Source organism: Lissotriton helveticus, chromosome 4_1 (genome assembly GCF_964261635.1).
Source record: "Lissotriton helveticus chromosome 4_1, aLisHel1.1, whole genome shotgun sequence".
Lineage (NCBI taxonomy): Eukaryota > Metazoa > Chordata > Amphibia > Caudata > Salamandridae > Lissotriton > Lissotriton helveticus.
In genome coordinates, this window is record NC_136063.1 from 707650488 (window position 1) to 707678196 (window position 27709).

At 47.8% G+C, this 27709-nt stretch overlaps 1 protein-coding gene across 3 annotated transcripts in view; it reads right to left on the reverse strand.

The window, feature by feature from the left end:
• SPIDR (scaffold protein involved in DNA repair) overlaps positions 1–26435 on the reverse strand; it is a 2204159-nt gene extending 2177724 nt beyond the window's left edge. For 2 of the 3 annotated variants that reach the window (XM_078687327.1, XM_078687328.1), the window contains exon 1: positions 26174–26435. In XM_078687327.1, coding sequence (XP_078543453.1) covers positions 26174–26188 — 15 coding nt within the window. In that variant the 5' untranslated portion in view covers positions 26189–26435. The remainder of the gene's footprint in view (positions 1–26173) is intronic. The other variant, XM_078687326.1, reaches the window with a different exon arrangement.
• Positions 26436–27709: the final 1274 nt, after the last annotated feature.

Genomic DNA, 27709 nt, shown 5'->3' on the forward strand with positions numbered 1-27709 from the left:
CATTGTCTAGTCGCCTAGCCTGCTGCATTCTAAGCGTGGATTCAGCCCTCGCCCAGCCCTGGAGAGTTGCCTTCCAACGGAAGTAGCTGGGGCTCTGGCTGGATTTCCAGTGCATGGTGATCTCCCGTTTAGCCAAAATCAATCCCAAATCATAGAATTTGCTACTGACCTTTGTTCGGGGAGTGTGAGGGAACCATAATAACAAGCAAGTACCCATATCTAACGCTATCTGCCGGTCCGTGACAGCATTCAGGCAAGTCAGCACCGCTCCTCAGTATCCAGTTACCCCAGCACAAGACCAGAACATATGGGCAAAGTCAGCCTCGGCCGTTCCGCAACGCGGACACAGCGACGATGCACCCGCAAAGTATTGTGAAATCTTGACAGGCGTCAAGTACGCGCGGTGGAGTGTAAAGAACTGGACCATCTGGAACCTGGCATTTCTAGTGCCCTTTCAGGCGCGGCGGACCAACTGTGGCCAGGTCGCCTCAGGTATCGGTCGCCCAATGTCGTGTTCCCGTTTGGTTCGTAATCCATCCATGGGCCGCAGAGTGGCGGTCGACAGCCTCCGATAGAGGCAAGTGACGGCCTTGAACGTACCAGCCACCATGACCACATATTGGCATCCCGCAGACATCGGAGGCTCAGTGAGCCCTTCCCTCCAGTGTTTCTGAATACTTGCCACCAGCGCGGCATGCAGCAAATAATCTCCCCTCGGGAGATCATAAGTGTCTTGCAACTCTTGGAACGTAAGTAGCGCATCGTCATTGTAAAGGTCTCCGATCACGTGCAGTCCCAGTTCCTCCCAGGTTGCCAGCGCCGACCAATCACCCCCATGTGGGAGGGCCGTGCACATCCCCAGTGGAATTTCAGGGGCATATGGGCGAGTGGCACCCGAGCGTCTGTGGCAACGAAGCCAACAACTATGAAATGTCCACTCCTCAAGTGTGAGCTAAGTGAGGTCCAACTTCTGGCCCAAGATTATAAAAGAGATAATATGCCTGGGAACCAGCCGGCCCTGTGGCCCCTCCGGTCCCCGGAATTCCCGAGCCACCGCCTGGGTAAGCCACTGCAACTGTGCCGCAAGGTAATACCATTCGAAATCCAGGGCCGCAAGCCCCCCATCCCCTCTAGGGCGCATCAAAGTAGTCAGAGCAACGCGACGCCTGCCCGGCCCCCAGATAAACCCCGACATGAGAAATCGGAGTCTGCGAAACACCGCCGCTGGAACCCAGATTGGCAGGGTGCGGAACAAATAAAATAAACGGAGGAGCGCCACCATCTTCAGCAGCGCCACCCGACCCGCGACCGACAGGGGCAACGTACGCCAGAATCCCATGGATCCCTGCAAGGCTCTGATCGCCCTATTGATGTTGCCCTCTAAGAGACCCAGTGAGGAATGATAGATATACGTGCCAAGTAGGGGAGGCAACGGTACTACCATCGCAGGTCCCCCTCCAACTGAGGCTCGTCCTCTCGTGGAGTCACCGGGAAGAGGCAAGACTTACCCCAGTTAACCCGCAACCCCGAGAGGCAGCCAAAAATCATGGAGCAAGCGTCTAGCGCCGCGAAGTGAACTGCCGGTGTTCGCCAAGAACATCAATAAATCGTCTGCATAAAGGGAAATGTAGAGAGTCACCCCTCAGCAGCAGGCCTTCATAAGCCTGGCCCATCCGGACATGAGCCGCAAGTGGTTCAATGGCCAGCGCAAACAACAGAGGGGATAAAGAGCATCCCTGTCATGTCCCGCGACCAACCTGATATGCGGCTGAAATTGTGGCACCCGTCTTGACTCGAGCTGTGGCTGCCGCATAAAGCAAGGCCGTCCACCTCACAAACCGCTCACCCAGCCCGAATGCTTCCAACACGCGGAGCAGGTATGGCCATTCCACACTGTCGAAGGCCTTCTCGATATCGATCGAAAGTACCGCAGCCTCCGGGAGTTCTCCAACATCGCCTCCCATGACCCGAAGCAATCGACGCACACAGGTGGCAGTGGTGCGTTGGGGAATGAAGCCCGCCTGATCGGATGTACCAGAGTCCGCATATGAGCAAGAAGCCATGTTGCGAGGACCTTAATCAGGATCTTGTAGTCAGTCGTGAGCATAGAGAGCCGGCGATGTCCCATCTTCAGAGCCCTTGTGAGAGCCCGATTCCACCGCCGACATCGACTCCACCGCTCTTGAGATAGTAGAGAACGCCTCGAGGGCCTCCCTGCGCTCCAGCTCAGTTTGCGACACGGAAGGGGTCCGAGCAGCCGTCGGCTGTCGCCTGTGTCTCCTGTTTCGCCTAGGCTTCGGTACTTCCCTTCGCCCCTCCCTGGATGTCGAATGAGCGTCTGCAGCAGCCCTGTACAATTCCAACCAGTCCCACACTTCTGCAGGAGAGTTGTAGAAGGAGGAATTACCCTCCACCAGGATCCGAAGCCGGGCCGGGAACAAAAGGGTGTAACAGATACCTTCCTCTCGGAGAGCCTCTTGACCGCCAGGAATGTGGAGCGCAACCTCTGGACCTCAAGGGAATAATCCGGATAGATGGAAACTCGGGCATTATCCACTTGGTAGGGCCCCATTGCCTGCGCTCTCTGTAAGATAATGTCTCGATCCCTGAAGTGCAAGAGGCGCGCAACAACCGTCCGAGGGGGACGGCCAGCGGCGGGCGGGCCGGCACACGGTGAGCCCGCTCCAGGGTATAAAATGGCATCAGGCCCTCCGGGACAACCACGTCCCGAAGCCAGGTTTCAAGGTAGCCTAGCATGTCAGTGCCTTCGATTTTTTCAGGCAGGCCCACCACGCGTATATTGCTACGCCGATTGCGTCCCTCTGCATCCTCCGCCCCCCTTTCAAGCAGCTGTACCCGCTGCTGCAGGTCTCCCAGGGAGGCCTCCGCCGCCTTGTGAGTGGGTTCCAGCGTATCCAACCGAGCCTCAGTCTGCTTGACCCGGTCCGCTAATTTGCCGTGATCCGCCCGTAGGAGCCCCAGACTCGTGGACACCTGAGTGATGTCGTGGTGTAAGACCTCCCTCGTGTCGGTGATGGCTTTCAGGATCTGATCCAGTTGGCTTTGCTGTAGACTCGTCGCAGAGTCACCAGGTGGGGTAGGGTCCCGACTGCCCGAGAAGTCTTCCACTGCGTCGGGCGGCGGTTTCTGGCGCGGTTTCCCCATGATAGTCGTCGTTCCGTGTTCGATCAGTGGGCGCGGGGGTATCCCTCGAAGCAGTTCCACCAGGGGCACAAACCGAACCAGCAGTTAGGAACTCAGTCACATAAACCAAAGTCTGCCCCCAGGGTCGCACATGTGCCAGTGCCTCCACAAACCCGCAGCGTAAGTTCTCCACCCCCAGTTACAACCAGCTGCACCGCACCGCCCGGGCAGATGCCACAAGAGAGTTCCACGGCCGGGCCGCCCCTTGCGCAGGATCAGTGGCAGATCAGGTGTAGAAACGGGTGCCCAACATAGCACAATTGTTCCAATGCTGTCCCAATGCTGGGCGCTGCACGCCCCCAGCTGAAGGTGCCAATATCACCCCTTTCTGTCGATCGGCCGCCTCCACCTTCTGGCCCAGCTAGACCCCCAGGTACCTCATCAGGGCTCCAGTCTCCTCTGCCAGCAGCAGTCGACGAGCCACGCCGTAGCCCCAGAGCCGGTGTACTCCAGTCCGGAGAAAAGTTCAGCTCTGCGAGCCGTGGTAGACGGCTCCTCCACCGGATTCTGCAGCACCGTTCCCTCTAGGTCCCCCGCAGTCTCCAGGGTCCACCAGCGCTCCACGCCAGCCAACTGGGTGCACAAGCGTCACGGCATAGTCAGGTAGGGCCGGGGGAGGCACCCAAACTCCAGCTCCTGGTGGTGGCTCGCCCAGAGGCTCGGGCCGCAACGGCCCAGCTGTGCAGCCCCGACGCGACCGCCGGGTCCCGACAACAACCGGGAGCGCGAGGCCCCCTCCACCAACCTCATACTTCACCAGGTAGCACAGAGGTCCTTTACAGGGTCCCGCAGCTCTCCGTCGCCGACCGCAGCCGCTCGGGGCCAACGTCGGAGTCCCGATCTGCACCGCAACCGGAGCCCGGCCAGTCCGCACCTCTAATCGGCCAGCCCCTCAATCGAGATCGGGGATGAGGCCGAGCGCGCAGGCCGCTGGAAGATGGCCGGCGCCGCCCACAGGAGTCCGTCCGCGGCGCGCTGCACCGCCGCCGCCCCGCCACTCCAGGCCGGTCCTCGATGTTCCCTGTTGTGTGAGTGTGCAGTCTCGGTCCACTGGGGACACCAGGATAGAGATTAGCAGGATAAATGGGGAAGTCGGGCACGGAGCGCAACACTCACGCGTCCATTACTGTCGGCGGCCAAGCCACGCCCCCAATCACTACAACTTATTTGATCACAATGCAAAATTCCCAGTTCTCACATTCTCACACAAACATACTCCCAAACCAACACATCACTCAGCTTCAATTACCTAATTCACATACCACTAACTATCACATACAAATCACTGACAACCAGGGCACAAGTCCTAAATAAAGAAGTGGGGGGACGCTCAGAGACAGGATGTGACGTCACGACAGGAAGTGACGTCACGAAAGAAAAAAAAACATCGAAATACAGTAATAATCACGTTTCAGTGGGCCCGGCCCCCGGTGCCACTGCACCAGTAGCAGCTCGCCCCTGGGTGTATGGGGGGGGTGAATTAAGTCACGGGAAGAGAGGAGTGAGGGGACGAGACATGGGGAAAGGATGCGCGCCTCGTAGTTAAGAAAGTGTGAAGGCTCAAAGGGGGGGGGGCGTGAGCAGGTCACGAACAGAGCGCGGGGGGAGCATCTGTGAGAGGAGAGAGCGGGGCACAGACTTCAGGAGAGGGAGCATGAGATGGGTAGCGAGTGAGTGGGCAGGGGAGGGTGATGGGAGGGGTGGAGAGAGGAGGAAGCAGGATGCGAGGTCAAGGTTGGGAGATCGGCGGTGTGCCGGTCCAGTAAGTAACACCATCATTGTCCAGTCCAGCTTTTGGTCAGGGGGGACGGCGTCCACCCTGTAAAATACGGTAAAATAAGTGGGGGGATGCCGTCCACCCGCGTGGTACCCCGACTTGAGCCCTGCTGACAACCAAAACAAACAACTCATGCCAATCAACACTCACTCAGCTATCCGACATACATCCAATCATGCCACACACCAACTCGACACATTTTGTCAGCAGAAAGAATTGGCTCACCCCCTCTTCAACTTATATCCTGGAAGTTGTCTTCCACACAGACTACTTATGTACAGATCATGTTGACCCCTCCAAACTCTCGCCAAGGAACAGCATACTCGCTAATTCCTCATATCTACCTCATTTTCAGATTCACCTACAGATGCCCTGGGTACGGCAATACCTTCAACTCAGAATTCCAAGGGTACTACACAAGCACCACTTGATATGAGCAAAAAAGTACGTTTCTACCACAAGAAACCAGCAAAATCGTAGGAAGCAGGATATTCTGACGTCATCGTATTAAAGTAAAGCCTCTGTCAGCGTGGAGACAAAAAAAATGCCATTCCAAGCAACACAATCCACCTGTTTCTGGACCTGTGTCGGAAACCACAAAAAAGAAAACACTGGCTGTAGGGTTAAAAAAAGTTCGTAATGTAAGAACTTGGTGGTTCTATTGGGGCAGCCTGTATGTTTACCCAGTCTGAGGTGGTACAAACCTTTGTAAAGAAAATACAGGGTGACTCTAGCTTTAGTTCACGAATGACTTACAAAACAAATTCTAGCCAAATGCTTTGGACACTGAAACACCAATATTAATTGTGACTAAGAAATTAAATGCTGACTAAAGGCATGAGGGACAACGTATACATACACATACTGTAACCTATAAAGTCTTGATAGAGCCCTGTGGCTAACTGCTGCATTGAAATGTGTTGGTTGCATTTTCTACTGTCAAATAAAATGGCGTATACTCAAAACATTAATGAGATATCAAAAAAAGCAAAATCATAAATGTTTTCATTTAACATTAGTGCTTTCTTACGAACACGCCCTTGCACGTGTGTGCCTTCTCAAGCCCTGCTATTTTATATGATCCACTTTCAATATTGTTTTATATCATGCTGAAGTGTGCATTAGCCTTAATGTCTGTAAGGTTTCATGTATTTCTGAGACCTTTTATTCAGTGTTGTACACTTGCCCATTTTCTGCAATGTGTAGTAAACCTTGCTTTGTTATATTTGACAGTAGGAAGCGTGAATTTTAGAAAGCATTGACCTCAGTATTGGTTTATGCAGTTATATCCCCCCCCCATAAGGTCTTCTTACATTCATTTCGTTAGAACATTTCTGCCTCCTGCTCATTAGTTAGTTTTTTAAGCGCAAGTTTTAATCACGTGTCCACATTTTCACTGAACTCGATTGAAGAGGTATAAAACAGTGTGAAAACATGTATGGATCTTAGCATTATATGCCCCAACTGGATTTTGAGTGAATGCTTTGGTCCACTGAAACAACTGTTGCCTATTGGTTTGGAAGAGGTGTGGCGCCGCGGCCAGGGCGACTGACGCTGGAATCTGGGGACCACGGTTCGATCCCCGGCTCCGGCGGCAGGTTAGCCCAGCACCATGTGACTCTGGGCAATAGCTCGCTTAATCTTCCCGACGGCCCCCAGCGCCTAGAGACCCTTACGGGTGATTGTGCGCTTTACAAATGTGGACTTTTTACTTTTTTAACTGTTGGTTTGCTTGCTTGTTGGCTATTTCCCATTATGCACCGGGACTATTAGGCTTCCCAAAGTGGTGTATTGTATTTTATAATCCAGTCATTGGACCATGCAAGTTAATACAAGTGGTGTGCTATAAATCTTTAAACTGTTGTAACTCCTGAAACTGGTCGTTTTAGCATTCATGTGTCAACCTTTGACCACTGTGAGTTCGCAGACAAGAGCCATCATTACTAACATAACACAAGTTTCAAAAAACCTAAATAGGTATAAAAACGCAATCAAAGTGGGTGGTCCTCATCAGCCATCAATATCTTTTTATATAATAAAAACACTTTTCAAGATTCCATAGAGGGCCTAGGTTTATAAAAGTATTTGAACCAGCCATTAGTTAAACGAATACATATAAACAAGGATATTACCTCTTCCTCTTTCCATTTGTTAGGTTAGTGTGGGGAACCCACCCCCTCAAAAAACACATGACCCAGCTAAATCAATGAAAAAACATGCCTACCCTCTTCCTGCATTATCCTCCTCAGTCCTTCCCCTCACAAGGATTATCGATGAGCCGACCCACAGAACTTGCTCTCTTAGTTCTGTTCCAGCAGACATTACTTTTCAGCCCCAGCTTGGTTGGGCCTGGTTAGCTAGAATTACTTTTTAATAGATTCAAACACATGGTGTGATTCTGAAAAGCATGGCTCTCTACTGTATTTATTTTTCTGACTGTACTTCATTTGGACGCCGCTTTGTCTCATCTCTTCCTACACCTGTACCAACACAGGTTGGAAACCAAAGACCTTTACAGGCAGGTGCGGCTTACTGTCTTTCAGGATGTGGCGGCCAATCCAGGGCAAGCACTGGACTCCATCTTTCAGCAGGAATGGCTAGCTGCTCAGTAACCTATACATGAGTGTGTAAGGTTGTGCCGTTTCATTAGCATGGTGCACAGCCTGGCTTCCTGTTCCCTGTCTGTTGGTGGTGGGGTGGTCCATGTTGGTATTTTGGAAGCCATGTGCTTCAACCGGTTTCCCCTGCTGTTGCCTCAGAGAAGGCAGATACATGTGTATGGTTTCCCCATTCCTCTTCTATTTTTACCGTTACAGTGTTCCAAATGTTATATGTCTGGTGTGGGTGAGAAGCTTTCCAGGGCTAACAAGCATTTGCAATGCAATAGGTCTCGCATTAGGAAAGTTTGAGCTATTGGTATTGTAAATGACAATTTTTTTATTTATGTGTTGGTTTTGAAAATAGGGAAATTAAAAGCTTTGTCATTTACAATGCCAATAGTTCTAACTTTCGCAAATGTGACACCTATAGCATTTCTAATGCAATATGTGTTGTATTTACGTGAGTTAGATGTATTGATATTATAAATAACAATGGCTTTTTAAAAAAAAATAATTAATACTTACATTTTAATGGTAGAGAACCAGCGCTTCTCAGCATGAATGGAATACTTTTAATAGGAGTGTACCTGCGCTTTTAAGCTTGGGTGCAACACTTTTAATGGGAGAGAACCAGCGCTCCTCAGCATGGGTGTAATACTTTTAATGGGAATGTACCTGTCCTTCTTAGTAGGGGTGCAATACTTTTAATGGGAGAGTACCAGCGCTTCTCAGGAGGGGTGCAACACTTTTAATGGGAGAGTATAACAGCACGAGTGCAATACTTTTAATGGGATGGTTCTAAACCTTCCAGTTACTGGTGCAATAAATGTATCAGCACTTCTCAGTACCAGTGCAATATGTGTACTAGCGGTTCCCAGTACTGGAATAACACTTTTAGGAGAGTGGCAGCACTTCAAAGTACTGGTACAATGCAATACCACAGTTTACACTTTTAAGAATATCAGGAGATGTTGAAATACCCTGGCGGCTGCTCATATTCTGTGTACTTTTCATTTGTGGAGACAATATACATAGCCAGTAAATGGGGAGCCCTCATGTGTGTGAATTATATCTTGATTAAGGCAGAAAATAATATCTTGTAATGCTGGTGCCATAAAAGGTTTCAGAAATGCAAAGGCAACGAATCTGAGTCATTGTAGTTTGAAAATATACGCACCGAAACAATGAGCACTCTCCCCTTTTCAAACGGTGCAACTTTTCTCAAGTGGTAGGATGCATGAATCACTGCAGCAATTAACATAATAAAAAAATCTATAAAATTGTTTCAAGTTTCACCGTAAAAATTGAATACGATTTACCTATAACACGATGGTCCTCTATTGAGCGTCCTACATTTTCTTCACCCACAGACAATAACAAGAAAAAACTAGAAAAATGTACAAGGTGAAACAGATTGCCCAATGAAGGTTGGGCATTTTAAACATAGCGGGGTACAATGGGGTAATGGTGAGATTACACAAGGCCATTTCCATGTCCACACATTCCCGTCTGGCATGCATAAGCAAAACTTGTCGTCAGAGGCAAGTGTCACGTGAAACCCAGACACATCAAATACCTTAGAGATTACCCCTGCCTTTAATGAGGCTTGAAGAACAACTTTCCAATCACTGAAATCCATTTGTCGCTGTTTTAAGAAGCACGGACTGACAACAAATGACACGTGATCTACTGCAGCTCCCGTACAGGCAATTCATAGTCCCGCTAGCGTAGAGCTGCAAAATGTTTTACAGTTGTGACTTAAAATGCACCAAAAGTATTTTTTGAAGGAGCTACAATGAAGACGAGCTCATCCATTTTCTTAAGAATATGAAACTCGTTACATTTTCATAACAACTGGCACACTATTAAGACTAAGAATCATTGTTAAAGGGTAAGAATAACAAACATGCACATTAGAAGAATCATCGGTTATTTATTTCGATAAAGATGGTGCATTTCGGAAATTGGAGGTGATGACCCCCATTCTACCTCAACGGTGACACGAGATGCTAATTAATAAATGTGCATGTTTGGACATACATAGATCCATTATTATGGGCTTAAAACATAGAGCAGTGCAGGCAGCCAAGCGCAGGCTGAGATCACGGCTTTCTGCATGACACATATTTGGGGCCTGATAGCAGGCATGCCGCTGCAATCTCATCCTCCCAGCCCTCTCCGACGCGATTTCGGAGTATGCCATCAGTGGGTGCATTAACGGTAGAACGTACTGAAAAATAATACGCCTCTTGGGTTCCACTGTGAAGGTGAGGCTAGCGGGATAAACTGCCCTGTGATGGATCGAGCAAAGGTTGAAAGAAGCTGACCTATCATTTGATGGACATGCACGGAGGGCGCTGAAAGTAGGACGTGAGAGATCGGAGCCTGTCCAGTGGTGGGGGTGCCAAGAGTTTAAGCGACAGAGGGCAAACGCTGTTAAATATTTAAGATTCGTTGTGATGAAGGCGGCTACCTATGGTTGTGCAGTAAAGGAGTGGGCAGATGTGTCGGAATACTATAGACCAATACGTGAAGGACCCAGAACGAGACAGCGCTGAGGCCACCCTAACATTAATAAACATTAAATATTTGTAAACATTGCAGATCTCAAACGCTGCACAACGCCCCGAATCGAGCGGACACGATGGTTCAGAAAGAACGTGTGTATGGTCCTCTACTTTGAGGCACGTCCAACTTCCTGTCTGTTCCCCCTCAGATGCCCCCTGTACTAGGCTCCCAATCACTCTGGGGCTGTCGCCTCACCTCTGTTATCTGTAATGATCAAGTTGTGGCTGCTCCTCCACCTGCCTCCATTATCTTCTCCCGGGTAGTCTCAGCGCCGGGCGCCTCCGAAGGACAGCTAATGGTGCGCCGGCTCCAGGGTGTGCAGACCGCAGACCGGGCCCGCAGCGCCTCCGCCTCTGTGACATCAGCTGAGGAGCCTCCACAGCATCCCCCGCCCTCTCTCCCCTGCGGCGCGCGCGCCCAGCTCTTTGGTCGAGCTCACACGCAGAAGCCGCGCGCACGCAGTCCAAAGAGAGCTTCGTGCAAGCGCCTTACGGTCCTTCACGCCGTGCGTCCCATTCATTGCGCCACGCCTCGACATTCCCATTGCTATGACTGACCGAGGGCTTTCCATGTGGACAGGAGCTACCAGCAGAGTAATGGAGAAGAAAGTAGCGCCTGCACTCTCTCAAGGCACACCCGTCCCTGGGTCTAATAAGCTGCGAGCATGCGCATCCTGAAAACGGAAGTTCGGGAGCGTCACGCCTGTCGTGGGGCGGGACTTCCGTTTTCCGCGAAGCCCGTGCCCACGGAGTTGATGCCCCGCGGTGGCTGCAGAAGTCAGGACGGAGTGGCGGCGATGCGGTGAGGATGCGGTGAGTAAGCCTTAGTTGTAAGGGGGGCGGTGTGTGTGTGTGTGTGTGTGTAAGGGGGGTGGGGGGAAGGTAGAGGGCGGCGGCGTGTGTATGCGTGCGTGTCTGTGTGCGTGCAGAGGGGTGGGGGCTGGCTGTGTCTGTGTGTGTGCGCCGTTGCGAGGGAAGCGAGTTAGTCTGCGCAAGCGCAGCTCAGAAGCGCGTTCCCGCGGTGAAATCTGACAATGAACAGGCGCGCGACTTACTGCTGTCCACATTCCCAAATACGAGCAACATTAGTTGTCTTGCTGACAGCTTTCAATGCTTTCGCATTGAAAGCTAGGTCAGCTCGACCTAAAAAGGGATGTTCCCACTTCAGGCGCTTATTTTGGCCTAACTCTCTTTGCTATGTTTGTTTTATGAGCCTGAGACTGTAAGTTCTGGGAAGAGGAAAGGTTGATGAGGTAATGCGTATTTTACTCCCAAATAACTTAATTAATCCGATTACCCTTTCGAGTCCTTATGACCTTCACTCCCCAGTGTCCTGACATCGAACCCTGGTGCTGGAGGATGTCGAGAAGTTCTCTGAATCGCCTTCTTTATGGCCCCTTAGTGAGGAGAGGTGCTGCTGATCACAATAGAGTGTGTTTTTTCATTGGTTTAGCTGGGTCCTGTGGTGTTGGGGGAGGGTTTCGACTCACCTCTCTAACATAAGCATTGGGACGAAGAAAACCCTCTTCACAGGCCAATACCATTGCCAACACAAAGGCTCCCTCAAAACCGACCCCACCTCTTCACTCATAAAACTGACTTATTGATAAGGTCCTTACACAATTTTCTCCCATCCTTCTCTCTCTCTAGCATCCCCTAGGGGCGCAAACTCAAATGCTCTTCCCCCTTTGGCCTCTCTGGCAACCTTTCTATATCCAATTACAACAATGCAAAAATCATGTTCTGAACCAACGACACAATCCTCGCCACGATCTACTTAATTTTTTCTTACCCCCAGGCCCTCCGAAGATTCTCAATGCTCCACCTCTCCGTCCGTCCATAATACCCCTCCCCCTTTCTCCTACCCTGCTGGTCCACCCAGACAGCACCTTTCACCCAGTACTCTCCTACAATCCAAAAGGCCTCCCACATCCTATAGCTCATCACCCATACCAGACTTTGAACATTCCCCACACAGACCTTCCCCGCTCCTTTCTCCTCGAACCGCCCACAAACCATTATCTCCCAACCCTGTTGTTTCATTCCCTCAGTCGACTCATATATCTCCCCCTTCCTTCTCCGCCCCCTACCCTAACATCTCCCAACACCAGAAACCCACAACTAGTGCCTTCCCCTACCTGCACCTCAACCCCTAAAAGTCAGTTCCTGACAGCCCATCACTTGCTGAACATAACTGTCCTCTGCTCAACAAGCTCCTTTCCTTATTGTCACACCTCTCTCGAAGAATGACCATCCTCACATCAGCTCTCCTCCTTCTAATTGACTCTCTGTCGCCTCAACACTGCTACCCTTATCACCCCTTGCGGACCCCCACATCCCTCTAGCATACAGAGAGACAGCGGCCTAGCCAGTCCCAAATGGACTCAATCACCCCCAGATAACTCAGACCCACTCTATCTCAAAAGCGCTACGCAGCCTCATATTCTGCTACACCCTCCTCCAATCTTCCCGCAGGCAGCTGCCAGTTTTCTCCACCATCGCCTCTGACAGCGATCTTTTTTTTTTTTTAATATCTTTATTGAAATTGTATCTTTCCTTATTCCACATCATCCAAACACTGGTACAATTTACATTTACAGTAAGATCAGCAATGCAATGTCACCGTTTACACAGTTCAGAGCATTTGTATCTTGTAGTCATAATTTGGTGTACTTTGGTATCTTAGCAGATAACGTGCATTTGCAGATAAGCGTGGGGGTCAACAGCCCAACCGTCACCTCTGATTGAAGAACAGGACATGTCTATCATGCGTGCCTCTTCCCAACTGTAGCTGTCAATGTGTAAGTATATCAATAGTGACAGAGGTGTGTAGTCTATATGCGGGTCAAGTGCAGGGTCACAAAACACAACATTGTTGGGGCAGAAGAAGTTAGTATCATAACTGACTGCAAGATATTCATATTTTAAACATTTGAACTATATATATGACAGCACTAATATGCATGCACACCATCCCAGGGCAAGCTCATTCCCTCTTAACTTGATACAAATCCCAAATAGCCTCCTGGGACAGCCAAGCCAGAAAGAAAACAGCTTCTCCCTTACCAGCATGCTAAATAATTGTCGGTCGGCAGTCCAACACAGTCTAGAGGTATCAGATTCGATCCAGACTCATTCTTGACATCCCGATCCTCACAGAAACATCGCTCAATGTCTCTTCTAACAACGCTCTAGACCTCATCCTCCCAACTACTCTATTCTTTTTTTGCGGTCTTTCTCTAGCGCCTTAATGCCCTCGGGTGATTGTTGCACTATATAAATATCAAAATCAAATCAAATCAAAATTCTGCATAGCGACTGGGAAGATAAACCAGGTGGAGGTATTGCACTCATTCACAGAAGCTCTCCGAGATGCCGTACCCTCTCAACAACTCAGTTTCAGTCTTTCGAATGCATTTCGGTGGAACTGTTCACATCCACTACCTTCAACCTCAGACTGAATGTGAATTACCATCCTCCTGATCAAAATAACACCTTTATCAAGGAATGCATGGACGTCTTCGCTTCGCAACTCACCAGCTTTGACAACAATATCTTCCTTGGTCACTTCAATAACTACTGGAGAGGCGTGGGCAACAGCTATGTGGACACTTTTGCCTCCTTTCTCACTACCAATGATCTCCAACAACACTGCCTTAAACCCACACATTATGAAGGTGCAATTCTGGATCTGATAATCTCCAATTCCTCCAACCTAAAACATATGACCCCTTACCGGTCGACAGGTCTGAGCACAGGCAGATTCCATTCTCCCTAACTGGTTTGCACACCAAAATATACGGGCAAACCCAAGAAAGAGAAAATGTGGTTCAGGGACACATCCAATCTTGACACAGAAGCCAATGCCATCATGGCCTTTCCCACCCTAATTTCGATTAGACCTAATCTGAACATTAACGAGACCACCGGCAAGTACAACTCCTGCAATGGAATCCCTTATCGACAAATGTGTTCCTCTGAAATTCAAATATCCAGACCAAATCCGTTAAGGCCCTGGTTCTCTAAAGAGCTTTATGAAGAAAGAAAGCTTGTCAGAAAATGTAAGAAAGACTGGAGACAAGCACCTTTTCAACTGAGTTTGACCAATCCCTGCAAAGCGAGAAAACATTATAAAGACTGAATCCTCAGAGCTAAATCCTCCCATGTCAGAGCCCGTGTGAATTTAACGAAGAACAGACCTAAGTGCCTGTTCGAAGTCAGTGCATAGTCTACTAACTCCTCCACCACTTTGGCTCCAAAACCATCAGTGTCCCATTGCAACAACTTTGTGGATTTCTTTGAAAACAAACGTTAGAGCTATCCATATCTGGCTGCTCATCAACGAATCCCTTGAAACAGTTAAGACTCTCCCATGCAAGGCACTACAATAATGGTCATCCTTCTCTCCAAATTCAGAACAGGACCTTCAACTCACAATCTCCAAAGTAAAACCCTCAACCCACCATCAGGACTCAATCCCAGGTTCTATCGGCAAATCTCTTGCCACACACCACCATGGTGAACTCCTCTCTCAAATAAGGCCTCTTCTCAGAATGACTAAAAATGGGGCAAATCAACCCTCTCTTGAAAAAACAAACAGTCTCTCAATCCTGAGAACCTAAACAACTACCGCCCAGTCTCCACACTGCCATTATAGGGAAAGACATAAAAAATTGCATAGCATACCAACTAGCCCCAGATATTTGAGCAAGCAACCTCCTAGACCAGAGGTCTTCAAACTGTGAGGCGCGCCCCCCTGGGGGCCGTGGCAGTGTTCCCAGGGGGGCGTGAATGCCTCAGTAAGAAGTTGTAAATGAAAATAGCCTGGAAGCACGAATTGTTGATTTACTGCGTTTCCAAGCTGTCTTCATTTACAAACAGGAGCTATAGTGCAAGGCAGGGTCAAAGATACCATTAAAAAGAACAACACTTCTTTAACTATTTAGTTCTGTTTTTTCACTTGCAGGTAACTGCAGATAAAATAACACATCTGAAAAGAAAAATAAGTAATACTTATGAGACCTCAATTTGTTAATGCAATCATTGCAGAGGTCTGTGTGAGGTCAAACAGTCACATATCTGAATCCTGGTGGGAGCAGTGGGGAAAAGGGAATGTATGTGTATATATAGTGTTACAGGCCCCCTCCTCTAACATTAAGCACTGTGAATGTGAATATGAAAATAATTCTTTTAAAACTGTATACACAGTATAAGAAAGATATGGTGCTGCCAAATGATTTAGTCAGAGCCACAGGAATTATGTGAGAGGGGTGCACCAAATTATGCAGCAGTGTTGACAAAACTATGCAAGAAGAAAATGCACATAATGCGGCATATTTTCTGACACTATTACTTCATTATTTTGTACTTTTTATATATAATTCTATTTGGGCAAACATTTTACCTCATTAGTACCAGTTTAACAAATACAGAAATAAGCAGGTGAAAGGTGGCCAGTTAACCTTTGTGAAGGGCCTTCCACTGCGGCCCCACATTTTAGTAACTTTGATCCTTTTGAGCTAGAATTTTTTTTTCTCTAAAAGCTGCAGCTTCTGCACCAGGTGATGGTTTATGTGGCAAATGTGGAATGTCCATAATTATGTGAAAAGAGCCACAGAATCGTACAATTCCAGTGGCTCTGGGTTTAGTGTTTATGATAAAACAAGGGCTCTCAAAGCATGTCTTTAGTAATAGGTAATCAGACTGTCCCTAGTGCAAGCATTTCTATAAGTATCCATTAAAATTATACTTTCCAGAATCCAACACCCTTATGTCACTTATCATCATGAAACTTCCAGTGACTATCAATTAAGGCATACACTGGGTCCCAAGCAAGCCTTACATTTGGTGATTAATCAATTGCACCCAATTACATTTCTTTCAGGTAGCAGGCACCTTGGTCACTGTCACACCCTCGGCTTCACAACACATGTGAACCCCACACTCAGCTTTACCACTTCCGCTCGCCCAATTCTTGCCATAAAGTTCTTGAGGGGGGCCCGACTTCAAAACATTTTCCTTAGGGGGGCTCAGAGCAAAAACGTTTGAAGACCTCTGTCCTAGACACTCTCCAATCAGGTTTCCAAAGGGTCACATCACAGAAACTGCAAACTCCATATAATCGAGGACTCGCTCAGAATCCTCAACTCCAGCCACTCCTGCCTCCTGGATGTATCTGCTTCATTCGGCATTGTCAACCATATGGACCTCCTTTGTACTCTTGATCTTCGCGTGGGATGTGGATGTACTGTCCTCAACTTGTTCACATCTTACCTATCCAACCTTTCCCAAACTGTGAAAATGGGCAACTCACTCTCAAACCAGTCAGCATTCACCAAGGGATCCCTTCAAGGTTCGATTCTCTCTCCAATCCTGTTTAACCTCTATCTAGAACCTCTTTGTGTGATTCTCTTTCGCCTCTATGCCGACGACACCCAAATATTCTTGAAAACCTCTTCCTCGATAGACCTTTCAAATACTCTCTTAAAGAATGGATGGCTAACCTTCCTGCCCTGGAGGGCTGCTCCGCCATTGTCCAGAGTGCCAGGTCACTCGCCATCACCCTTGAAAATCATCTCAATCGTCACAGACACATCGCAGCCATGGCCAACAGCGCACAACTCCATCACCACCCCTTGTTGTAAACAACTCCAACTTGGGCAGCTATGGGCCATCTGACAATTGATTTCAGAACAAGAACTCAAATTAGTGGTGCAGTCACTCGTGCTCTCTAGACTAGATTATGGAATTGCCCGCCTCTCAGATATTCCCAAAGTTCACTAAGGCTCTCTGAAAGCAACATTACATGCTGCAACACGCTTCATTCTTGGTCCCACGAAATCTGACCACATTTCCCTGGCTCTGCTAACCCTCCACAGGATCCCCATTGAAGTGCAGGCTCAATTCAAAATCGCGTGTATTACCAACAGAGCGCTGCCCTCCTCCTCACCCTCCTATCTAGAGGAGAAACTGAAAATCTCTGGAACAAATAGGGGCCCCAGAAATGCCCAGTCCCAGCTTCCTGAACCTCCCACCTTCAGTCGAGAATGATACATGAACCAGTCTTTTTCTGGAAGTGCCACTAGAATATGGAACTCTCTGCCTCTCTCCCACCATCTAACCACATGCCTAGTAACCTTCAAAAAGGACCTCAAGCTCCTCCTTTGTGACAGACATCTTGGTTAATTCACCCTCGACCAGACTTAAGTACTCTCGCTGATTGCGATCTGTCCTGCCCTCGCTATATGACCCGATAATCTAAATCGATGCTTTAACTGTGTATTTCCTCTGCCTTATTGCTGTAACTGTTCTTGTGATTACTTCTTCACACACCCACCGAAGTAATTGTCTGGGATTCATTACTATAAATGTAACTCACTGTAACCCTTATCTCCTGCTTGTTGTATTGCATTGTAATTGTACTTTATATAGCATTTACTGCCCTGAACAAGGTGTTGAAGTGCTTTTCGGCAAGTAGCACGCTACTCCGGAACCCAAAAAGGATCAGTGGTGGATTAGTATAGTGAAATTTGAGTGGTGGACATGTGACTCTGTTAGACGTATTGAAAAGGATAATGGGAGGAATATAGGTATAGAAGAGATAAGACTCTAGAAAGTGTTTAATGGGAGATCAATAAAGTGCGATGAGGTTTGGGATGAGTATAAGGAGAGATGGAGGGAAGAATCTCCAGAAATTGGTTAGGGAGATCATGGTAGTAAAATTAGTTTTGGGATGAGTCAAAGAAGGGATAGGTGAGGGAAGAATTTAGAAGGGTTGTGTAGGAGGCTGGCTTAGTATATGGTGCACACTTATTTAAGTGAAGCACCTTGCACTAATCCAGACAACCCTTATGGTGGTTTTAGTGGTCTTAGGCAACCTTAGAAAGCTCTCTAAGTGGTAGCTGTGGAGAACAGGCTTCAGGCTTAACCAGAAGGAGTGTTAAGCAGCTTGTTTTGTCAGATCTAATCATACAGTGTAGGTTAAACACAAAAGAACCACAGTGTTTATATAAAAATATTTCTATTTATCACACAACAATCAGTAACACATGGGTATGTATCCTACCTGGAGATATAAACAAAAATACATACAATACTTCAATTGCAAATAGGTAAGTAAGCACAATACACAGTGGTTTCCAGGTGGACCAAACTATATACTAAAAAAGTAGAATGCGAACTGTGAACAAAGTCGGGACTTGGACCAGGAGACTCAGAAGAGCTGGGGACCCAAGGAACCACCAAAGTACCCAGGAGCACCATGGAGGCTGGGTACAGAGTGGAAACACAACTGCGTACTCAATAGAAGTAATCGGGAAAAGTCGCTGTTGCAGTTTTGAAGAAGGACCCTTCACAGTGGACCCTGAAGAAACCCTGTGGAAGACAGAAGGTTGGCGACTCACCCCACCCGTGGATACCCCAGGAGCCAGGATACCTACACGAGAGAAGCTGGGTACATAGGTACGAAGTGACATCGATAACCGCTGTAAACCACAATGGAGGACTTCAGTTAATATGCTGCTGGCGAAGACTGTGCAAGAGTCCAGTGGAATCCAAGGGTGGAATCTTGAAGAGAAGACCCTGCAAGCAGAGGGGAAACAGTCTATGCCACTCGGAGGAGACCAGGAGGCACGGAAGAGCAATGCCCTCCTATAAGAGACGGTTCAAAGGAGTTGAAGGTGACCTTGTTGCTACTGCTGTGAGGACTACGCAATGCTGAGGAAGAACAGTATCCATGCACGAGCTGTCGGAACCAGGGGTTTGGTGTCCGGCAGGAGCACCAACAAGCCTTGTCAGCTAAAACAGCTGTGGACAGCAAAGAAGGAGCAACACAGGGACCAACAAGGTGGGAGCAAGCAGGGGGGCCCACTGAAGCAGGATAAGACCCTCGAGAGGACCCACAGACCAAGGGCACAGGAGTTGCAACCTCGAGCAGCTCACCAAAGATGAAGGCCCACGGTGCAGAGGATGCGGTGAGGATGCTGATCTTAGGAGGAAGGGATGCTGGAGGCTGGAGCTTCTTGTAGCCTGAACATTTCTGTAATGCAAAGCCAACAAGCCTTGGCAACGGCAAGTCGACCCGGTGCACAGGGGTTCGATCCCAGCAGTTCCATACTGGCCTCAAAGTCGCAGAGAGAACAGGATCAGGCCTCGAGGGAGTTGCAAAACCACCACCTGTGTTGCTGAGCATTTCGAAGTCCTTGGGACGTCAAGAGCAGCAGACTGGTCAGCTTTGTTGCGGTGCCTGCAGATGCAGGGGAGTGACTCTTTCACTCGAAGGGAGATTACTTCGGGTGTCCTTGTTGAAGATCCTGGAAGAAGCACAGACACAGACAACAAAATAAACTTGTAGAACAGGAGCAGCAGGAGCCTTCCTTGATGCAGTCTCAGTTCCAGGTGAAGTTCAGGTGTCCAGACAGTCGAAGAGTGACGTGGTTTCAGGCTTGAGTCTTGTCCCACGACGAATCTGAGGACCCACCCACAGGTAAGCTCTTTTATACCTTAAGAAATGGGTTAGGACGACTCAGGGGTTCCACCCAGAGGAGGGGCTGGACTGAGGGGAGGATACTTCCATGTCCTTTATCTAGTTTCGCTCCAGAGGGTGAGCCAAGGGTTTCCATATCTGATTCTATTTGGAGTATGCATAGAGGGCACCAAATGTGTCCTTCAAATATATCTGGTGGCTCTAGCAAGCACCCCTACCCCAATACACTAAATCCTCTCTGGGAGGTGGTCACACTTTCCTGTGTTAGGAAACCTATTTTTCTTCCTTTCACTGATTGAGCTCAGCTCAGCAGCAGGAGGGCACAATCGTGTCTGGGGTGGGCAGCAGGACTAGCTTGCTGGGAGACCCTGAAAGGCTGTTACTGGGAGTACTTGGGGCTTCCCGGAGGAGCCCTTCAGTGCATGGAATCAAACCTCCAACATCAGTAATGGTGTTGGGGTAGGATTCCAACATGTTGGATACCAAACATGCCCAGGTCCGGCACAGCCACTATATAGTTCGCCATCGTGTAATAACAGATAACCACTATATGTATAAAAATGGCTGACCACCCTTACAAAGCCTGGAGAATCGACTCCAGGTTTTGTAGGGGTGTCCTGCTCATTCAGGGGCACCCACATACTTATAGCCCATCACCCTGCCTTCAGGATTGAAAGGCCTGCCTTAGGGGTGACTTCTAGGTTTTAAGTGTAGAGACCTCTGATATAAGAAAACTTATATCTGTCATGGGTGGTGCTAGCACCAGCTTACACAGGCTGCAATGGCAAGCCTGTAGTCACAGTTTGAGTGGTCTCTCATTGGCGGCATAATACATGCTGCGGCCCATGGGAGACCCCTGGTGTACCCATGCCCTGGGTACCTTGGTACCATTTACTAAGAACTTATAGGGGTACACCAGTAGCCAATTGTGGAGGTACAGAAATACTTACCATGTCAAATGTAGGGAGAAAGCACAATGACTGGGGTCCAAATTAGCAGGATCCCAGTCAGACTAGTCAAAAACACACTGACACCAGGCACAAATGTAGAGGTAACCATGCTAGAAGGATCCTACCTTCCTACAGGTTGTTTGTGAGATCATAGTATTAAAATAAGGTTTGGGGTGAGCCAAGGAGTGATCGAGCAGGGAAGAGCCTAGAAGGGGTTATTTTGAGAGTGGAGGAAGAGGATACATTGAGAGAGGTATAGGGTGAAACATAGGGTAGTGCATCAGAGAGAGTTAAAGTTGTTTTTTCTTTTTACAATAGGAGGAAAGTAATAAATACATAAGTACATATTTATATCAAGAAACACAGGCGGACTGGGAACAGCAACCAGACCTGGCAATCTGCTCGACAGGTAGCGTAGGGTGCAAGTGAGAAGCACCGCTCCTGCTTTGCAAAACTGGCCTCCAATAACAAAACCGGCCCCCACGGGTCCAACCCCCCCCCCCCCTCCCCATTCCTGGCACACCAGGAAAATGATGCCTGGTGCAAGCTATGGCCAGTTTGGCCCTGTCAAGAAATACACATATCTAGATAAAAATAATCAAATTAAATGTTTATATACACAGGGATATGCTGTACATTTGTGTTTCAGAATGGTGGTTATGGCAGAAAGTGCCAATTCTTGAGTAGTCTTCTGAAAATAAGATAGTCATCTGTGAATCTTATGTTTGGGGGGTAATGAATTCCATAGCATGGCTGCTCAAATAGAGAAAGATGTGCCACCTTTGATGTGTTTTCACTTGTATGGTGGGATTTTGAGACGAGGTGCCAATCTGGAGCAGGAGGTTCCTTTGTTGATGTACTTGGTGATTTTATTCCTGATTAATTTTAGTAAGTTATCAAATTGTTTTGATCACTGCAGGGGCTGACTATTGTTACACGAACACCTGACCTTACCAGTAATCTAGGCATTCCTGCAGTGAGAGGATCAAATAAGCAATACTACAAAGGCGCACAAGGCCATCATGCTGAAAGGTAAGCGCAGCAGTCCTGAAGGATACTCGTTCATTTTAAAAGCTGCTTAACGTGTGCTTTGCGCATTTTGGTCGCGCTCTATATTTTATAATTTACCCATTTTTAATCTTCGTGGCTTTTTGCCGTTTTATTTCGTCACAACTCCACCGCGCTCTTTGCGAGGGTAACGGGGATTCTTAGGACATTGCCTGCACTTTAATAGGAGATCTCACCGCTGTTACAGCGGCCCTTTAGCTGCTTCTACCTGCGAGGGGGACATCTTGGGTGAGGTAGTGCCGGCTGCGGCAGACATCGTGGTTAGCAGGCTAGCTGCTGGCTGACGCGATTGGCTCACACGAGGCCATTTAAACCTGCCATATGCTAGCGCGCAGCGTAGGCGCGCAGCGGGCGCGTCGTGGGCACGCCGGAGGCTCGCCAGAGGCGAGCCCATCTATGCCCATCCAGGACCAGACGGGACCCGGGGCCAGAATCCCTGGTTCGCGCATTACCCATGACAGAGGTGAGCTTATGGAAATCATTTTGACCTGCACACCCCTTGAGGAGGGGACCGCGGCCTTGCTTCAACAGGTAGGACTATGGAAGGCTCCGGTGAAAGGTTCTGGGTGGCCTTTTTCCCATAAAGCGGGGGTTGTACATTATGGGTTGTTAAACACCCGTTCCCTCCAAAAACATAATGGAGAGGTGTTCTCATTGTTGGAGGACGGAGAGTTTGATGTGCTGGGAATCACGGAGACATGGCTGGAGGATTCCTCGCTACCGGATCTTGTGGCTGCCTTACCGGCAAATTTCTCGGTCCTACACTGTAATAGAGCGGGAGAGAAAAGAGGTGGAGGGTGGCACTTTTCTTTGCTGATCGCATGCGGGTAGAAACAATCTTAGCAGAAAATTTGGGTGGGGCGGAGGTTCTAGGTGTTAAACTTAGACTGGGGACAGATTGCTTGACTGTCCTGGTAGTGTATCGTCCTCCTTGGGCTATGCCGGAGTTCCCGGACCTATTTTTGAAATTAGTGCAGGACCTGCGCTCGAGATATGATAATTTGGTCATTTTGGGAGACTTTAATTATCATTGGGAAACTACCCCAAGAAAAGGGCAGGCTAGCCACATTGATGAGGCATTATCATCGTTAGGTCTAACCCAACAAGTAAAGGGGCCGACACATGTGAAAGGTCACACGCTTGATCTGGTGTGGACGTCACTACCGGTACAGGGAGCAACGATCACGCGACCGTGTGTTTGGTCGGATCACCACCTACTGAAGGGAGATCTCCTGATGAACCCACAAAAAACAAAACCTGTAGAAGGCCAGAGGTTGGTGAGGAAATGGAAGAACATCAATGGAGACAAAATGGTGGCACATCTCTTAGCTAATCCATCTCAGAACCGTCAAGATGAGAATCCTGATGCTCTTTGTAGTAATCTAGATGTTAGACTTCGAAGGGCGGCCGACTATGTGGCGCCAGCACGCAGGGTCAATTTAGTAAACAGAGGCCCCGGGTCTCCCTGGTACAATGACTCTTTAAGGGAGAAGAAGAGAGCTCTACGCAAGACGGAGAGAGCTTGGCGCAGAGCCTACGATACTAAGGCGAGAAGTCTTTACATGCTAGAATTAGCGAATTATAAACAGGCAATAATAGCTAGGAAGGCGGATTTCTATGAGGAAAGGATCATTACAGCCAAAGACCCTCAGAAAGAAATCTTTCAAGTCCTAAATGAACTCAGGAAAGTAAAAGAACAAAGGCCGGAGTTCACTTTAGAGGACTGTCAGAGGTTTCAGAACTTCTTCACTAGCAAAATTAAAGACCTTATTTCGGAAATTGCCTGTACTCCCATACATGCCTGCCCCCCACAGTCTACGTCGACTAAGAAGTTGGTGGACAAATCTCTGGACATTCTTCCTCCCATCACGAAAGAAGAACTGTCCCTGCTTATGGGGCGAGTTAAGTCCGGCTCCCAGGCTGATCCCTGTCCCCCTGAAGTATTCAAACTGGCTATGCCAGGAATAGAAGAGGAGGTTTTGACTCTCTTAAACTCATCCTTAGCATTAGGCAAGGTTCCCTTAGCCTTTAAGGAGGCAAGGTTGATCCCTCTGCTAAAAAAACCGGGGGCTGATGTTAAATGCCTAAAAAACTTAAGGCCTATTTCCCAGATCCCTTTCCTCGCCAAAGTGCTGGAACAGCATGTTCTGTCCGATCTTTCTGACCATCTAGAAAGGAACGATCTGTTGGAACCAAATCAATCGGGGTTCCGTGCGAATCATAGCACGGAACTGGTCATGCTGTCAATTGTGGATGAGCTCAGGAATAGGGCAGATAAGAAGATACCTGGTGCCCTGGTGCTGCTAGACCTCTCCGCGGCGTTTGACACCGTGTGTCATAAACAACTTTTGTCGCGGCTGAGGGACTTCGGCATCCAGGGCACAGCCCACGCCTGGTTTGCTTCTTTCCTACAAGGGAGGACACAAAGAGTTCAGCTGGGAGAATTGCTCTCCAATGCAACACCAATTTCCTGTGGAGTGCCACAGGGGTCGGCTTTGTCGCCCCTGTTATTTAATATATACCTCCAACCATTGATTTCACTCCTTAATCAAATGGATTGTCAGGTTTATAACTACGCTGACGACACTCAAATCATTATCCAAATGGATAATGCTCCTGGGGCGTCAGCAAATCTCCAAACTATTCTTAAGCATACAGCTAATTGGATGTCGCTGAACTCCTTAAAAATCAACCCGGACAAGACGGAGGTTCTACCTATTACCATCGCTGGCAATCCATGGCACGACGGGTTCTGGTCTAGGGAACTTGGGCCGCCCCCGGAGCCAGCAGTAGCAGTAAAAAGCCTAGGCATCCATGTGGATGATAAACTTTCCATGCGGAAGCAAATCACCACGGTGGTAGGAACCTGTGTTGGCCTGCTCCGGCAACTTAGGAAAATTGCTCCACTATTGTCCTATTCCACCTTGAGACGAGCGGTGTCCGCAATGATATTAGCAAGGTTGGACTATGGCAATTCGCTTTATTTAGGATTGCCCCAAAAACTCTTGGACAAACTTCAGGTGGTGATGAATGACGCCGCTAGGCTTATTCATAAGAAACCCAGGAGCACGCATGTGTCCCCACTTATGCGCGAGCTGCACTGGCTCCCAGTAAGACAGAGGGTGCTTTTCAAGGGGTTATGTATTGCACATAAATCGCTCTATGGCAAGGCACCAAGATACATTAAGACCCGCCTGATTCCATACAAACCGGGTAGGGCGCTAAGATCTGCGGAAGCAACCCTTCTTTTCCAACCACGCTTCAGACTGGCGACAGTGGGTGGTCGGGCCATCTCTAATACCCTCCCAGCAGTTTGGAATAATCTACCGGCGGATCTGCGTAAGGAACCTAATTTGTTGTCCTTCCGGAAGAAGTTGAAAACCGGTCTTTTCCAGAAGGCCTGGGGTGGGCTATAACTCCAGGGAAGGGCCCTTTCAGGATTTCTGCTGTGCTTACCGGACAAGCGCTTAGAGACCCCTGGGTTATAGCGCGCTATATAAATCGAATAAAATAAATAAATGCTGAATAGATTCTTGACTATCGTACATTTTACCTATCTAGTCTGAAATGATCCCGATCAAGAACCAGACTAGTTCCCAGCATTGGGTATGTCCTTGTGCTTTCTAATCTGAAACTGCCTGAAAAATATTTTCTGAGAAATGCCCAGACTGGTGTTTTCCAAGTTCACTATGAATTCTAAAGTGGGCAAGGTATGTTCATAAATAGTAAAGCGCTCTGATGCCTTCGGGCCATGTCAGTACTATATAAAATTACAAACATAAAATAAAAATAAGTAATCAGAATAACAGATATTACCAGTAAGTGATCTGCACATTACCACTTGATGTCTGACAGCCTAATTGAAGGCCTGTGACTTACTATGAAAATTACACTTTGTGGTACTGGCGCTACTGTCCACTAAAATGCTGTTGCCAAACTGAATACAGCAATCCTCTAACAAAACGTGGCATCAGCCAATCAAACACAAGCACTGCAGCTCAACTCCAAATGAGAATACAAACAACAGAACGTTGCAAGAGATTTTCTCCTGGGCAGAGTGCTGCTGACGCATCATATCCTACCATCCATATAGATACCAGTAACATAATTACTTGCCTTTTGAGGAGGTTCACGTGACCCACGGTAGCCAAAAAGAGGTGCTTTTTTTCGGTTCCTCGTTTTTCAACAAAATATTACCCTGATGTTTAAAAACGTTCCCCACTTTGACCCCAAATGTGTACTCTAAAAAAGCAGAGAAAATACTTTCGTGGAACATTCAGTCTGTGACACATTGATAGCGATTAAAGAGTCCAGGTGTCTCGTTTGAATGACACACTTTAACAACTGATAATTAACTTTCTATATTGTTGTACTCTACTTATGAAAGAAAAACTGTCAACATTTTTTAAACACACTCCCCACAAACGTAGGAGAACTGTCAGTGCAACCTCTCAACTACTGCAGAAAGTACGTGGGATTTGCAAATAAACCCCCAGTTAACAGTGACTATTCCCATGCCGTACCTTCCTCGGCGGCATGATCCCCACTTCTGCTGGTCTCTATTTATATGTTGCGTGACGCGCGGGAGAAAAGTTTCTTCAAAGACACATGTTACTACATTGCCAGTTTGCCACAAGGATGTGGGCGGGCCATTGTGTAATCACGCGACATGTTGGGTTCAGGCAAAAAGTATATAAAACCAAAAGTCAAACACGCAGTCACTAAAACGCTCAGCGTGGATATTTTAAACCGAACGAAACATCCAACATTGCCTGACTAAACTAAGTGCGTGAATTTACTCTCGATAATACCCGCCGCCTGGTAAGAGACAGACGAAGGACAACGTTGCAATCCTTCGTACAATTTTCAGCGCCTCTGACCCTTCTATAAATGTGTCGGCCATGTTAGAGTGGTGACAAAATGTATAGCCCGAGCCAAGATAGGGGGTAGTCTTGGCTGTAAGAGCCGCACGAGGAGAGCCTTCTCAAGATTTGGCATGTAATTCTCATAATATGTTACATATGGTGAAAGCATTTTTATAAAAAGGATTTACTTCAATATTTGTGTTTTAATGCAATACATTGGATTATATCAATGAGATCAGTGACGTTTATTGAAAGTAATAATCTCTGTAAATAAAACAAAAACAAGCATCCTAAATAGATAATCCAAGGAAAATGAAACAATGTGAAGTAAAAGTTTTGCCTAGGATTACACAATTTGCTTAAATTAGAAAGCTGGGATTTGCGCCCAGGTTTCCTGGTTACAAAGCCTCTGCATAGATTCTCTTTCAACCCCCAATTAACAACAAAATATGAATGTTTTCATAAGCAAAATAAGTGCATTATGTTCAAATCAACAAATGTAAAATATATATATATATATATATATATATATATTTCCTCACAAATGGTCACCAAAGGCGCGCTCACTGCTGGTTCGGCTTTCAGGTGGGTGACCACAACCCTGTGGTTATATGTGAACAATGAGAATACGCCGAACACCCAGAAGCGTTTCAAATCGTGTCTTTTATTCTCTGCAGTAGGCTCAGAGTCCATGACATGCCACTACGCGTTTCCAACTTCTGTTTTCATCAGGAGGCAATGACTCCTCCCTTGCCTTATTTCCGCCGTGCCTCTAGATTGATGCTGGGCATCTTGGGAATTGTAGTCCCTTTTCCAAGTCATATGAAATTTCGACTTTTTTTTTTTTTATTTTTTTTTTTTTAAATACTTCTGCGCCCTCCTAGCACTTTGTATCAAGGGCCGCATCGGAGTTTCTTTCTCATACGGACATATAGTAGTCCTTCACTTCGAGCTTCGTATTTGCGGGATTGAAGTTGGAGCCCTCCGGTTTCCTTTGTCTTCAATACGCTTGATGCGTCCCACAGGAGATTCGTATCTCCCCGCCTGCTCCGCAAGTGTGGAAAGACTCCGGGCGCTGCCTGTACACATTTAGTTCCTCACAAATGGTCACCAAAGGCGCGCTCACTGCTGGTTCGGCTTTCAGGTGGGTGACCACAACCCTGTGGTTATATGTGAACAATGAGAATACGCCGA